The sequence below is a fragment of the Lemur catta genome, chromosome 17 (assembly GCF_020740605.2).
Source record: "Lemur catta isolate mLemCat1 chromosome 17, mLemCat1.pri, whole genome shotgun sequence".
NCBI lineage: Eukaryota > Metazoa > Chordata > Mammalia > Primates > Lemuridae > Lemur > Lemur catta.
The window spans coordinates 15,567,284-15,582,652 of NC_059144.1; the positions used below are offsets into that span (position 1 = coordinate 15,567,284).

The 15,369-nt window shown below is 49.0% G+C and overlaps 1 protein-coding gene across 1 annotated transcript; it reads left to right on the forward strand.

Annotated features, from left to right (window-relative positions):
* Positions 1 to 615: 615 nt before the first annotated feature.
* FITM2 (fat storage inducing transmembrane protein 2) lies at positions 616 to 6,272 on the forward strand. Its single transcript, XM_045529179.1, has 2 exons — positions 616 to 886; positions 2,964 to 6,272. The coding sequence occupies exons 1-2, from the start codon at positions 714 to 716 to the stop codon at positions 3,577 to 3,579; spliced, it is 789 nt and encodes a 262-aa protein (XP_045385135.1). The 5' UTR covers positions 616 to 713; the 3' UTR covers positions 3,580 to 6,272.
* The last annotated feature ends 9,097 nt before the right edge of the window (positions 6,273 to 15,369 follow it).

A 15,369-nucleotide genomic window follows, 5' to 3' on the forward strand; every position in this document is an offset into this window, starting at 1 on the left:
TGGCTGCCACAGGAAACTAACACAGGAGCAAAGGAGCAAGTCAAGGTTGGGAATGCTCAATTAGGCATTACACTGAGTCACCTACACCCTCAGGTGATCCCCATTAACCCTTTCCATCCACCATTTGCATTCAATATACATAGCTGTTTTAAAAGTGAAGATAAATTTAACAGTTTAAATTTACATTTAATAACTTTTTAATGAAGTTTCATCTCATGTCCCTATTCCTGAAGCAACATCATCAACCCCTGCTTGGGAAAGGCTGATCTCCTCTTGTCACCCGTACTTTGCAGATGAGAAAACTGAGGCTCAGATGGAGGCAGTGTCTCCAAGTCTCCAAGAGAGACTGAATGATGCTGTGACCACCGCTGCAGTTCCTACAGGGCTACATTTATTCTCCCCCAACCTCCTGCAAATACTCCCACGAGTGCCGCCGACCAGAGCCAGACGCCGGGGCTATCCGGACCCTGCAGTACCCGGGGCGCGTCGCCAGGGGGCGGGGCAGGAGCAGGGAAAGGGGAGTTCGGAGACGCGCACGCTGCAGAGGCCGCCAGTGGCCACGAGGGGGAGCGCGTGGGAGCCCCGCGAGGGGTGGGGCCCGCGGGCGGCGCGCATGCGCTCAAGTGGAGACGGCGGCGCCAGCCCGAGCGAAGGGTGAGACGGTGGCCGAGAGAGAGGGCACGGGACGCGGACGGTGGCCGACGAGGTCGGGTATGGAGCACCTGGAGCGCTGCGAGTGGTTCCTCCGGGGGACGCTGGTGCGGGCGGCCGTGCGGCGCTACCTGCCGTGGGCGCTGGTGGCCTCCATGCTGGGGGGCTCCCTGCTCAAGGAGCTGTCTCCGCTGCCCGAGAGCTACCTGAGCAACAAACGCAACGTCCTCAACGTGTGAGTGCACCGGGTCCTCTGCGGCCCCCCGGCGCCGGCCCGCTGCCGCCTCGTCCCGGGAAGCCGGGGGCTGGCTGCCTTGGTGGACGAGTCATTGGAAGGGAAGTCCTCCCAGGCGTGACAGCAGCATCTGCACGCGACGGAGGGACCCCGTAATAGCTAGTGTCACTAGCAGTTCGCGTTTGCAGACCCAGATAGGATAGCCTGAGCTAGGCTGGGCGGGCAGTGAGGGGCAGGGTTGTGCGTACGTCTGTGTTTGTGTGCAGGGATGTGGGGTGGGGTGCGGGGATGAACCAGCCTAGTCGCTGCTGCCCTGACCCCCACCTCCCCTTGGAGTTAGGAGTTGACCCCTGCCCTATTTGGGAGATGCCACCTCCCTGCTGCTTGCCTGTGTAAGATCCCTCCCAGCTTGTGAGGGAATCCCATCACGATCTGTGAAAGATCCCCCCCCCACTTTGAGAGCCTTGCCCCAACTTGTGACAGAGCCCCCTCTCCCAGATACTCACAGAGGAATGGAACCTTCAGTCTATGACCTTTCCCCTGGATCTCCTTGGTCCTTGGCCCTTCTCAGCCACCCAAAGTGCATGGCAGTGGCCCAGAAAAGCAATCCCAGCTGGGCTCTTTGAGACATCTCCTTAATTACACCCACCCACTCCTTTTCGTTTTCTTTCTCTCTTCTCTTTTTTTTTTTTTTGAAAAAAAAAAAAACCTCTTGGATTGTAAGTTTATTGCATAAAAACACAGTTGCAGTAATATAGGGAAACTCTGAAAGATAAAACTGCTCCTTTGATGTGAGCCTAATTTTTCTGCAGAATTAGTGTCTCCAGCATCTTCTGAAAGTCAGCCCAACTTTGGGTATCTACTTAAACTCTTGGTTTCTCTCCCAGGCAGCTTCATCAAATGCCTGGTGGGTCTCGGCTCTGGCAATATGTTCCTCATCAGTCCCAGTGAAGGTGTTAGTGACAGGCACTTGGGCGGTGCCTGAGAGACTGTTGGAACCTGGGAAAGAGTCCTTCTGTCCTTGGCCCACGTTCCTTCCTCACCCACCCCGAGAGGCTGGGCTAAGAATAGATGATGATAGTGGTGGTGGCCCCAAGTCTTGGGTCGAATGTTTACTGCAGCTGGTCCCTAGGTCAGCCACCCTTCATGAGCACAGGAGGCAGACAAGGCAGCTGCTGCCATATCTGGCCTGGGTGAGCCAGGACCCAAGCAGCCTGGCAGACAAGTCTGTTGTTTGGGGGTAGCCATGGAGTCGGGCGTTTCGTCGCAAGCCTCTGTGCTATGATAATTAATGGAAAGGAGCTAGTAGATCATTGGATCTGGAAGGGGTCTTAAAAATCATTTGGTTCCCCCCAGCTCTATTTAACTGCTCAGGAAACCAAGGCCTGGAGAGGTGTAGTAACAAGTTAAGTCAGAGTCAGGATTTGAAGATGAATCTTTTGGCTTGAAGTAAAGCTCTTTGTTCCAAGGCCATTTCTGCCATTTAGGAAAGAACCGTGGTAATGGTAGAAAAAGCATGGGCTTTGGGGCTGACCAAACCGTGGTTTAATCTACGCTTGTTGGTTGTATGAGTGTGACCCTGGGTAAGGTACTGAACTGTTCTGAGCCTCAGATTCCTTGTCTATGAAATGGGACAATGATACCTTCCTCCCAGGGTAATTGTGAGTGTTCCATGGGAAGGTGAATGTGTGTGAAAGCTTGTGACATTTAGTAGGTGCTTTCCTGAGTAAATAACATAGTGCTTAAGACCACAGGCGCTGGATTAGAATCCTAGCTCCACCACATACCGCCTCCACTTTGGACATGACACTTCTCTATGCCTCAGTTTTCTTATCTGTGAAATGGGGATAATAATTGTACCTACTTCGTGGAGTCGTTTAAGGATTAAATAGTTAATACATTTAAAGTACTTAGTAAGTGAAGGGAAGTAAATGAAGAATGTGATAATTGTTATGATCTATAGCCTTGATCGAGTTTTCTCACTTTCCCTCCCTCGGCAGGCTAGACACCTGAGTCATGACATTGTTTCTCCTCTGCCGTGTTCCATGTCTTCACTTCCACTTTCCTCCTCTGCCAGGTATTTTGTCAAACTAGCCTGGGCCTGGACATTCTGTCTCCTCCTGCCCTTCATTGCCCTCACCAACTACCACCTGACCGGCAAGGCTGGCCTGGTCCTGCGGCGGCTGAGCACCCTGCTCGTGGGCACGGCCATCTGGTATGTCTGCACATCCCTCTTCTCCAACATCGAGCACTACACGGGCAGCTGCTACCATTCGCCGGCCCTGGAGGGCATCAGAAAGGAGTACCAGAGCAAGCAGCAGTGCCACAGGGAAGGAGGCTTTTGGCACGGCTTTGACATCTCAGGCCACTCCTTCCTGCTGACCTTCTGTGCCCTCATGATTGTGGAGGAGATGTCCGTGCTGCATGAGGTAAAGACAGACCGAAGCCACTACCTCCATGCCGCCATCACCAGCCTGGTGGTCGCCCTGGGCTTCCTGACTTGCGTTTGGGTGTTGATGTTTCTGTGCACGGCCGTTTATTTCCACAACTTGTCCCAGAAAGTGTTTGGCACCTTTTTTGGTTTGCTGAGCTGGTATGGCACATACGGGTTTTGGTATCTGAAATCCTTTTCCCCAGGACTTCCTCCCCAGAGCTGCAGTTTGAATTCAAAGCAAGACAGTTATAAGAAATAAAAAGAGAAACAAAAGGGGGGACAGCAGGACGGTGGCTGATATATTTTTCATTTCTTTTGCTTAGTTATTTGGCTAAATTATTGATCCTACTTCAGAGGGGAAGCTTCCCAGATAGTCTGGGTGGGTGGTGGTGGAGTCTGAGGAGTGACTTCAGTCCTCAGGCTATTCTTGGCCACGTCACATGTGTCACAATCACCACCGTTCCCAGTCAGGCACGTTTTGTCCCTGCTAAGACTTGACCTCTGGAACACCCCTTTTGTCCCTAGAGGGGAGAGCTAAGGCTCAGCGAAAGGACAGGATCAGGAAAGCCCTGCTGTGTGGCTGAGGGGGAGGCAGAAGCCTCAGGCCTCTGCTACCTTCTCCCTGACTCTAGTTGCCTTTTGATTTTAATGGCTGCGAATGCTGTTATTTAACGGCATTTCCCTCTGGCCAATTTTGTATTAGCATTTATTTCTGGCAGGGTTCTTTCTAAAACACCCAATGCCTGAAAGACACTCTCTTGTTGTAATATTTGTTTCATTCGTGGAATGTTTTATATCTATAGCAACTGGCTCATGGTAAGCCACCAAAACAGGCCCGGTTACACTGCAGCGCCTCTGCAACCAGTATTGGATGATTCTTATGGAGTGAACAGTGACATTTTCCGTCTGTGTTGTCTGTTATTATATGTTGGGTTTTGGGGCAATAAGGTAATCTTTTTTTTCTTCTATTTTTAGTGAATACTTTATAGTTTTAATGACAACTATGGCATTTGTTCTTTGTTGACAAAACTCCTGAAAATAACTGACAACTCCAGTGCTGCACTTTGGCACACGTAGATTGTTTTGAGGGTTTTTTTTTCTTTCTTTTTTTTTTTTGAACACTACTTTTTATAAACCGACCTCTGGGCTTATAGTATTAAATTCCACCTCATGGGGCTGTTTTCTGTGTTAAGAATAAAACCAGAAAGCAGTCATTTTTAATAAAAACCTGATGAATTTTAAGCTGAGTCAAAGTAATTTTGCAAAATGCATAATTCCACTGAAACTTCCCTGACCACAGAGCAGTGATACAGGCTGAACAGTGTCTCGGGGTCACGTGCTGGGTGCATTGATCCCTCTGCTGTGGCCGAGAGCATTTTTACCTTGTGGACAAGATTATGATAATTCAGAAGTGAAGTATTATAAAATGCCTCCCTCTGATGGCAAAAAGCCAACCTGTTTGCAAAATCCTTATTAGATGGTGGCATGACTTTGGCCCCGCCCTCCTTTTACTTGCGTCACCAACCAAACCAAACCTGGGCCTGCTCATGTAGCCTTGAAATCAGTCGACCTTTTCTTTCCCCTTTGCACGCGCCTCAGTTTCCCACCTTGTCACTCTGTGGCCTCCACTGTGAGAGTGCTGGGAAGGGTTAGAAATCCTGTCATCTCCCTCCCACAAAGGCACAGTTCCACACTCTGTGATGGGACAGCCCCTCTCCTCTCCCCAGCCATCTCCTTAAACCTTTCAACGGAGCCCCTTTGCTGCTTGGGTTCATTCTTAAAGCCACTTTGATGCTCCTCTCCCTAGTCAAGCCTGGTGATAGCATTACTGATAAGCACTGACTCAAGCTTAGGTTGTTAGGAGTTCGAAGGTAAATTTTCAGGGCACTTTTATTAACATAAAGGTATATTTAAAATATTTTGTATCCAATTGAGCAGGTTAACTTTATCGATCAAAACGTGAGGCATGATACGTCGTACCCAAAAGGGACAGAAACACAGGCGGTGAGATGGCGGAGGTGTCCCCATGGTGCTTTGGAAGCATTGGCAGGATGTGATGGGTCCAGTGAGGGAGGATTTTTTGCCACCTGGAGTTTACATCCATCAACCAGGGGTGGGAGTCAGGGTGGACAGATAGCAGGGGTTTGCTGAAGGGATTGAAATCTCTCTTAAGTGTCATGTTCAGCACCAAAAGGAAATAGGCACAGGGTGACTCCGGAAGTTCTTTATCACACTTAAATCCCCAGACATTCTTCTCATGTGTGTCTGACTCAGGCTCAGCCCTGAACTCACACTACGTGGAAAGTGTCGATTGCCGAGCGTCCTGCTCGTGCTCAGCGCCCTTGTCTGTTCCTGGGAGCAGGCTCTCTGTCCCTGCGTGAGACAGCGTGGCATAAGGGGGAGACTCTGGGCTCAGGCAAACATGAGATGTGGGTTCTTGGCACCGCTCCTGGTACCTGTATGACCATGGCAAACCTCATTTTCCTCATCTGTAAAGTGGAGATCATTCTGTGAGGATCAAGGACGATGCGTGTGAAATGCCCAGCGTACGTGCTTAGCAGGCGATAACCACCCCGCCTCTTTTTTATAGACTGAGGCCTTTAGAACTTTCTGGCTTCTCTAGAGAAGGCAGAGAAACTAACATCTTCTGGGTGCCATCTGGAGTCTGGGTCTCCTGTTGTATAAAACGTAGTCTTATATTGATTGTTTTGCAAAGTGTTGCGCCCGGTGCTGAACAAGAGACGTTGGGGGGCCTGTGGTCACAGAATACGGCCGTGCTGCTTTCGCCTCTCCTCGTTGAGGTTCGTTCACCGAAGCCTCGTTTTCCACGTGCATCTGTCATAGTCTGGGTACCAGATTGTATTTAGAGAATGGCTCTTGCCACCGTTACATACACACAGATCGTGTGTGTAAACAAGCAAATTAAAGTAAACTGGAGATAATGAAATCCCACATTCCAGCATTTCGTGTGTTCCTTTCTAATACCACTTAAGGAAGTCCAGGGCCCAGTAAACCCCAGCTCACTTTGTGAAAGTTGGTAATTCTTTCCAAAGTTACTCGTCGTATATAGGGTATTTCTTGGCTGTAGCTATTCCTGTTTTTTCCCATAAAATAAGTATATGTTCAGTTATATATTTCTTTTCTTTTCTTTTTTTTTTGAGACAGAGTCTCGCTCTGTTGCCCAGGCTAGAGTGCCATGGCGTCAGCCTAGCTCACAGCAACCTCAAACTCCTGGGCTCAAGCAATCCTTCTGCCTCAGCCTCCCAAGTAGCTGGGAGGGACTGCAGGCATGCATCACCATGCCCGGCTAATTTTTCTGTATATATTTTTAGCCGTCCATATAATTTCTTTCTATTTTTTTAGTAAAGACGGGGTCTCCCTCTTGCTCAGGCTGGTCTCAAACTCCTGAGCTCAAACAATCCTCCCACCTCGGCCTCCCAGAGTGCTAAGATTACAGGCATGAGCCACTGTGCCCGGCCTCAGTTATATATTTCGTAGCTTGACTTACTCCTTCCCTCCATGCCACCTTCGTATCTTCCAGTACTGAGGTCTAGATCAGCTTGAATTGGGAGCCGTCCTCTTGGCAGAAGGAGCAGAGGCAGACTTCACGGAAGGAGCACTGAGTGAGGTCATCTTTGCAAGTGCTTGGTAGCCCTGGAGGCCTTTATGCACCCGGGAGCTTCTCGTGCCTTTTGGTACCCACTCATTTGCCAGCCTGACCTGCTTGGCACCTGCAGGCAGTGTCTGTCGAAAGCTCCACGGCTGCAAGATTAGAATTTCCTCACACTGCAGAAATTCCCTGTTCAGATTCCTTGGGCAGCAACAAAGCCTCCTTGAGCTCACACTGGGAGCCAGCAGTTGGGTAGAATGATAGCCGCCCCTCTTCACAGAGTTTGTGGTCCAAAGTCCACCCCTTTGTAGCTTAAACCATGTGCTGGGGTTGCAGAGATGAATTTGGTGCATCTCTGCATTTGAGGAATTTTTACTCTTGTGCAGAAGCACCAGTTCCACCACCAAGTGCTCTGAGTGCCGGGGCAAGGTCAGGGCCCGGGAACAGAGCAGGAACAACCAGCTGCCCTGGAGAATTTGGGAATATTTTCACAGAAGGTCACAGTTCTCTTGGGTCTTGAAGGATGAGGAGTTCAAGCAGTTGGTCAGAGAGGGGCATCCAGGGCAGTGGGGACAGCACATGCAAAGGCACACGGAAATGTTACCATGACTTTTATCCAGACGTCCGTCCCTTTTTGAGAAACCTAGCTTTCCCGTCATTTTCAAAAGCAACTGAGATTGGAGGAAAGACAGACTTAAAAAACTGTCAGTGGAGATCAAAGATGCTTCCTGCTAATGCCCCAGTGTTGAGAGGTGGGACCTTCAAGAGGTGATTAGGTCATGAGGACTCTGCCCTTATTAATGGAGTAATGTCATTATTGTGGGAGTGACTTCGTTATCTTGGGAATGGTGTCTTGTAAAGGATGAGTTCAACCCCCACCCCCGACCCCCTCGAAATCTTTTGCCCTTTTCCCTTCTGCGATGGGGTGATGCCAGAAGGCCTTCGTCAGATCCAGCCCCTTGATTTTGGACCTCCCAGCCTCCCAAACTGGAAGAAATAAATCTGTTCTTTTTAAATTACCCAGTCTGCAGTCTTCTGTTATAGCAACACCAAACAGACTAAGACACAAAAACACTAAAACACTCAGCTGGAGGTTCAAATACCTGGCTTTGAGCTGGGTTCTGACGCTCCTTTTTCTACTGTTCTGTGTGACTTGGAACTAGTCACTCAGCATCTCTGGGTCTCAATTTTCTCATCTAGTAAGTGATGGGGGTGGACTGGATCATCTCACCAACTCTTCTAATTTTCTCTATTCTGTTTCTCTGTTCTGCTTGAGGAAAAGTTCTTCCCAAGCTGGTTTATGGCTTTTATTTTGAAAACAACATAAGAAGAAACTCCCACTCAGAGTTGAGGTGACAGCTGGTTTCCCAGCGAGTGATGGGGGAACAGACCTCTGGGTGCACTTGATCACCTCCCTGCCCCCTTTTTCTCTGCGTCCACACCCTAATGTTGTTCAGACCGGATCACGTGGGTTCATGTGGGTTCACATGGGCTTGCTAGACACAGCGGAACCTAATTCCCAGAGGGCTAAACTGCCGAGGTCTTTTAAAAAGTCTCCAAAATCAAAACGTTTTTGATAGCTGTCAAGAAGGTAGGTCCTGTTAAGAGAAACCCTGCACAGTTTAGACACCCTTAGAAATCATCCCAGAAACCTCTAATACAGTCTCTGGGGTGTTTTAAAGTTGAACACGTACTGTACAGGAAAGGAAACAGGTGTTCTTGTACCTTAAGGGAAGTGGGGTGGTAAATCGGTACCGCCTGTTTAGATGGTGCCCTAGGAGTGTGGACTTAAAATGTACAGACCCAACAATTTCAGTCTCGGGATTAGGGCTTTGGGAATGCTTAAAGATGTGGGAAAAGATTTTATTACAGCTGTCTCTAAGAGTGAAAAATTGTCAAGAGCCCAAATACCAGTTAAATAAATTATAATAACCCTGTATGAGTAATATAATGTGGTCACCATAAAGAATAAGTGGTGTTATGTCTAGCGTGGAGGTGCAGAGACCTGGGCTGGTGCTGACTGCAGCTCAGAGCTGTGTGTCTTGGACCACGTCAGCTCTCTGAGCCTGTGTTTCTGAAGTGTGAGGTTGGGTTCATGGTGGCTCACCTCATGCCCCATTCCTGGCCCCAGCTGTTGAGGGGCACCAAGTGTATCCGGCTCCATGCTGGGCACCGGGGATGCAGCATTAATTTGGAGAGGCACAGACCTGCCTTCAGTGGGTTGTCTAGCTGGGCATGAACCCAGTGACCAGTGTGCTGAGCGTCAAAACCAGACTGTTCCCCCAACCCACCCTGACATTGTCACAGCCCAGGCAGAGATGACTTATAGAAAGCATTTAGAAAAACAAGGAGTGAGGAGTTACCATGGACTGCCTGAGTGCAAATCCTGGCTCTGCCACACTTACTGGCTGCGTGACTTTGAACAAGTTCCTTAACTTCTCTGGGCCTCAGTTTCCTCATCTGTAAGACAAGTGATAAGTACCTACCTCACAGGGTTGTGAGGATTAAATGAATTAATACTTGTGCTCAGAACAGTACCTGGGGCCTGGGAGGCACCCTGTAAATGTCTTTCAAGTGCACAGTAATCCCTAATGTGCCACCAGTGCCATAGCATACTTTACAAAATCAGGAAAGAGAAACCCCGTGCATGTGACTTTTACGTTTTGATTGACTTGCAGGTAGTCAAAAGTTACAGTTAATGAACATGGAAAGCCAGGTCCCAGGGCTCTACTGTGGGCATGGAGTCTGCAGTCTGCTTTCAGGGTTAACTCGGAGAGGAGAGAGCTATTTTCCAGGAGAGCTGAAAGGAAAGGACACATTGTATACGTGGTGCCCTTTTAGCAGACGGTAAAGGAGGTCCCCTTCTTGTTTGAGGTGCCCTCTGCTCCAAGATAAGCCAAAACCTACCTGGCCTGGTTGTCAGCCTGCTTATCTTTGGGGACCAGGCTGGGGTCCTTATCACAGCCACTTGCCCTGGCTTTGCCAGGATGTGGCTGCCCAGGGCACGTGCCTCTGAGGTGTCTGAGTGTCTGGGAGGTGAGTGGGTCGGGAGCCTGGGAGCCACCCCTGTTTAGCATCTTAATTTCAGAGCAAAGTTAGTCAGGCCCGGCCCAAACAAGCCACTGCAGCCCATTTCCCGCCCCATCCTTCAGCCCTCCCTGCTTTTGCCTGCATTTCCTGAGCATGCTGCATGCCAGGCACCCTGCCAGGCTGCTGGGGAGGGTGAACGAATGGGGAGTAAATTGACTCTCTTCTGGAGTTATTAGAAGCATTGGACCCACAGCCACACAGACTGCATTCAAATCCTCAGCTGTGTGATTCCGGGCAAATCACCTAGTCTCTCTGAGCTTGTTGCTCAACTCTGAAGTGAGGGTAATACTTTTCTGCCTCACTAGTCTTTGATTGGCTTAATGAAGTCACGGATTGGAAAATACAAGCTTTAAAATGTCAGGCCCCTGCGAGGGCTGCTTATTATTAAAGAGATTTATTTCTGCCTAATGAATGTCTGTCTCAGAAGCCTGTACACTATAGCTCCTAAATGTCCCCAATAACCCTGTAAAGCCTTAGTGTCATCAATGTAATTTTTAAAAAGCAACAATGAATACAATTAATAACTAGCATTTGTTCTTCATTTTTTAATTTGGTGCCTGACATTTTTACTGTATTATCTCACCTGTAGTTCCCAAGAACCTAGACCATAGAGAAAATGGCAAGGGCTTTGGCTTCTAACACATCTGGCTTCATATCCCAGCCCTGCTGCCGTATCCGTAGCTCTTGCTGTAATAATGTTTTGTAATGCACCACCCCAGAACTCGCTGGCTTATGACAGATGCTCCCGGGTCAGGGGCAGCTCTGCTGCCATGGGCTGGCGTCCGCTGGTGAGCACTGCTTCTGGCTGCAGGGCCACTGTGCTTGGCTCCTGGCCACCAGTTGGCCTCAGCTCTGCTCTACTTGTTCGTTCTGGTGCCCAGACTGAAAGGACAGCACCCACATGGGGCCATGCTCTTCTCATGATCACCGGGGCACCCACGCCTTAGCCACACCACATAGCACATTTAAAGCTTCTGCTCCTGTCACATCCTTCCAATAACATTCCACAGGCCCAAGAAGGTCCCATGGACGAGCCCGGTATCGACTGGGTAGGGAATAAACCGCCCACCATGGGAGGTGCAGCCGAGTTTCAGGTCAAAGGCTGTGAATGTATAATCCTGCTGGGGAGGACCAATAATCCAGTCTACCACTTGTGCCTTGGGTGCTTGAACTCTCTGAACCTCAGTTTCCTCATCCTTGAAACCTAAAAACCTATGCTTCTCAGGGTTAGGAATAATTCATGTAGATTTCCTAGTGCATAGTTACTATTCACTGGATGGCAGCTATTTTCCAGCTCCATATCAGAGATGAGAAAACTAAGGCCTTTAGGCAATGTGGGCCCTGGTTGCTAGAGAAGGACCAAAGAGGTCTCTGGAGATAGGTCTGTGACTTTGGCAGTAAGGAACCAGTGAGCTGAAGAAAGTATTCCCGTTAGCACCTCTTACTGTCCTCCCCAACTGGAGTCCTTCTGTGTGTGCTGGAGAGACCTTCCTTCCAGTGCAAACTTTGGGGGCTCCCACTGTCACAGTCCGGGCAGTGTTGTCCATCTTCCTGACTACTGAACTGGGATGACGCCCCCATCCTCTCCATCTCTGCATCCCCGATGGCTCCTCATAGAAAGCTCAGCAGCTGACGGATTCTGCGTAAGGATTGACGCTTCCTGTCCCCCACCCTAGATTTTCTTCATGATATTCTGAGAGAAAGAATGGGACCAGGCGCAGGACTCTTGGCTCTGGCTCTCCCACAGCGGGTCCTATTTAATGAGTCTGGCCCAGCACAGGTGCTCCAGGAGTGTTTGGGAATCCCTCCTCGTCCTGCTGGGATTCCGGAGCCCAGGATAACACTATTCTCCTCCTGCTGCGGCAGGTAGAAGAGACTGACACGCGGCATCCTCCCCAGCTCTAATCCTTGCCCCGTCAACAGTCATCTCTGCCTTCTTTCCAGAAGTAAATGATCAAAACATCTGTCAGAGAGTCAAGAGAGCCTGTGCTCAGATCTGACTCTGCCCTAACTTCGTGTGTGACCTTGGGCGAGTTACTTCATCTGAACCTCAATTTCTTCATCTGAAAGAGAATGTGTAACTCTCTCTGTCCTTCCCACATCTTAGGGCAGACACTGCGGTAATTGCGCTAGGCTGGCTTCCTAAGAAACAGACTCTGAGATGGGATTTCACTTAGGGGGGTTATTGGGAAGTGCCCTTGGAAACGTCACTTGCAAGGGAGCGAGAGAAGCAGGACGGGGCAGAGAGAGAAGTGGAGCTATGGTGCAGTTGCTGCAGAACTCAGCTCACCCCATGGGGAGCTCTGGGCCTGGGCTGACCCTTCAGAGATGATGTCCTAAATTGAGGCAAGAGGGCAGAGCTCTCGATCCCTGTGTGTCACTGGACGCGAGCTACCCTCGGGGAAGTGCAGTAACTTTGAGTGAGGCAGCTCCCTTCAGCTGAGGCAGTGTCCGAGAGAGACTCAGCTGTGAGCTGTTGGCAGCCAACGCTCCCAGCAGCTGGGGAGACAAGGCCCTCTGTGCTGGGGGGCACATGGTGGCACACCCCAGTATCCATTACAGCAATAGTATTAACAGCCCATGCAATGTAATAATAACCATAATAATAAAACCCTATCACAAATGTACAGCACTTGGTAGTTAATAAAGTAATTTCATAATCATCATCTCAGCAGTTCCTCAAAGCAATCTTCTCAGGTAAATAGGGTGTGAAATTTCTTTTTTACTTTATTTTTTATATTTTATTTTAATAGATTTAAAGGGTACAAGTTTAATTCCATTACATGTATATATTGTGTCGTGGCAGAGCCTGGGCTTCTGGTGGACCCATCACCCAGGTAGGGTACATTGTAATTACCCACAGGTGATTTTTCATCCCACGCCCCCTCCCAGGCTCCCCCTTTTTGAGTCTCTAATGTCCATTTTACCACTCTGTGTGCCCTTGTGTAGCTATAGTTTAGCTCTCATTTATAAATGAGAATATGTGGCATTTATTTTTCTGTTCCTGAGTTACTTCACTTAGGATAATGACCTCCAGTTCCCTCCAAGTTGCTGCAAAAGGCATTCTTTTATTCCTTCTTATCTCTGAGTGGTACTCCATGGTATATATATGCCACATTTTCTTTATCCGCTCATCAGTCGATGGGCACTTAGATTGTTTCCATATCTTTGCGAAGAAAAGGGGAGGAACTATCCTGCAGAAGTCATTCACAATAGAGACTTACAACCTCCTACACGGTTCAGAGTCCTGGAGCCCCGTGAACGCAGGGAAGGCTGGATCTCCTTGAGGAAAGACCCTGCAACTGCCAAGAATATAAACTACAATCTTCCCATCAGCCCTTCGGAGGACCTGCCACTTAGCTGGGTGCATCCCACAGCAAGAGCATGGACTTCCTCTCTTCAAGACTGATTTAGCTAATACCACCAATGAGTGCCAAACTTGTACAGAGTTCCTGACATGGCAACCTTCACCATAGCAACTAGCCATCCAATGGCAGACTGATTACACTGAACTCCATCCATCATGGAGAGAGCAGCAATCCGTACTTATTCTACGTATGGATTTGCCGTCTCTGACCACTACATCCATGGGCTTATGAATGCCTTCTTACAGCCTTGGTATGCCACATAACATCACTTCTGATCAAGGAGTTGATATTACAGCAAAAGAAACGTAGCAGTGTGATTATACCTATGGAATTTTCTGATCTTACCATGTACTCTTTTGCCTAGAAGTAGCTGGACTTACAGAACACTGAAATGGCCTTTTGGAGACTGTTATGGTGCCAGCCAGGAGACACTGCGGGGTTGGAGTGCTGTCCTGCAGGATGCAGCGTGTACTTTGAACCAACCACAGTGCTGTTTCTCCCACAGCCCGAACACGTAGGTCAGCAATGCTGAGGTGGAAGCGGCAGTGACTCTCGCCACTATATGTAATAACACATTCACAAAACTGTCGCTGCCCATCCCTGGAACTTTGGACTTTGATGGTTTGGAGACTAGAGTTCCCCGGGATGGGACACTTCCACTGGGGGAGCGCATCAGTGGTTCAGTGGAATTAGAAGTGGAGACTGCTGCTTGGCCATTTGGAGCTCCTCATACCACTGAAACTACAGGCACAGAAGTATGTTACTCTACTGGCAGGGGTGACCAATCCTGATGAACAAGGGTAAATTGGGCTGCTCCTATGCCAGGGTGGCCTGAAAGACTATGTATGGAAACTAGGGGATTCTCTGGGGTGCTCCAGGATACTTCCACATCCTATTGTAAAAGATTAATGGAAGACCACAGCAACCCCAGGACCGCCAACATCTGAGTAGTTTCACCAGGGGAAGTACCCCGGCCGGCTTAGGTGCTGGCTGAGGGCAAAGAGAACACAGAATAGCTAAGGGAGAAAAGGGAAATGAAAAGTGTCAGCAGTGGCCTTGGAATCAGTTACAGCAGTGAGCACCATAGCAGGCATGAGTATTCTCTTTGCTGGTTTTGTGTGTGTGCATACATCGGATGTAAGGACTGCTGGTGATGATCATTTACATTTAATCTGGATATTATAGGATACTGAGATGCGAGTGTGATCTCTAGAGCTAGAGGAGGAAGGAGGAGAGAACCCAGCACCACCATCCAGGGTGATGCTACTGACTGATGGGGCTTTGTGAGTCTCGTTTTCAGAGAGAGGGTGAGCGTGTCCTCGATTCAGGAGGGCAGCTGATCCTGCTGGGAGTAAGCATCATGTCATTGTTCTTGCGTAGAAGTTTAATTATGAGCAGGGAGGGTCCGTGGGGATGTTTGAGTAGCCCAAGATGTGGGTAGTGTCTGTGGTCACTAAGTTCTACCCTTGCCCTGTCTTGGCCCCTGGCTCACTGAGTTTTCTTTTTACCTTGATCTTAAAATGCACAGATTCTTATACTTTTTTGGCAAAATAAACAAAATTATGCTGTATGTTCTATAAATGATTTGATGTTCTTTGGGCATTTGAACACATTTTTTTCCTGTGCGAAATTGGGGTAGGGGGGCATGTGCCCTGGGTACCCCCTAAGGTCCATGTATAGGTTAATGTGAGCAAATGGTTGTGAACATGCTCTGTAAACCGTGAAGTACTGTGCCCAAGTGCGGTGGATTTATGTCAAGGTCAGAGCTCTGGAAGGTCTATCCAGAAGCCAGCCCCAGACCCAGCCGCTTGAGACCCAAACTCAACTCCTGCTCGCCCTTTCGAAGACAGAGTCTGAAACCCCATGTCTCTCCCCCTCTGCCCCAACCTTTGGAAATAAGAACTGGGTGGACAACACAGGCTTAGACATGAAAAGCAACCGTTCCTCCTGGATGCTTTATTGGGGGCTTTCAGCAGTTTCT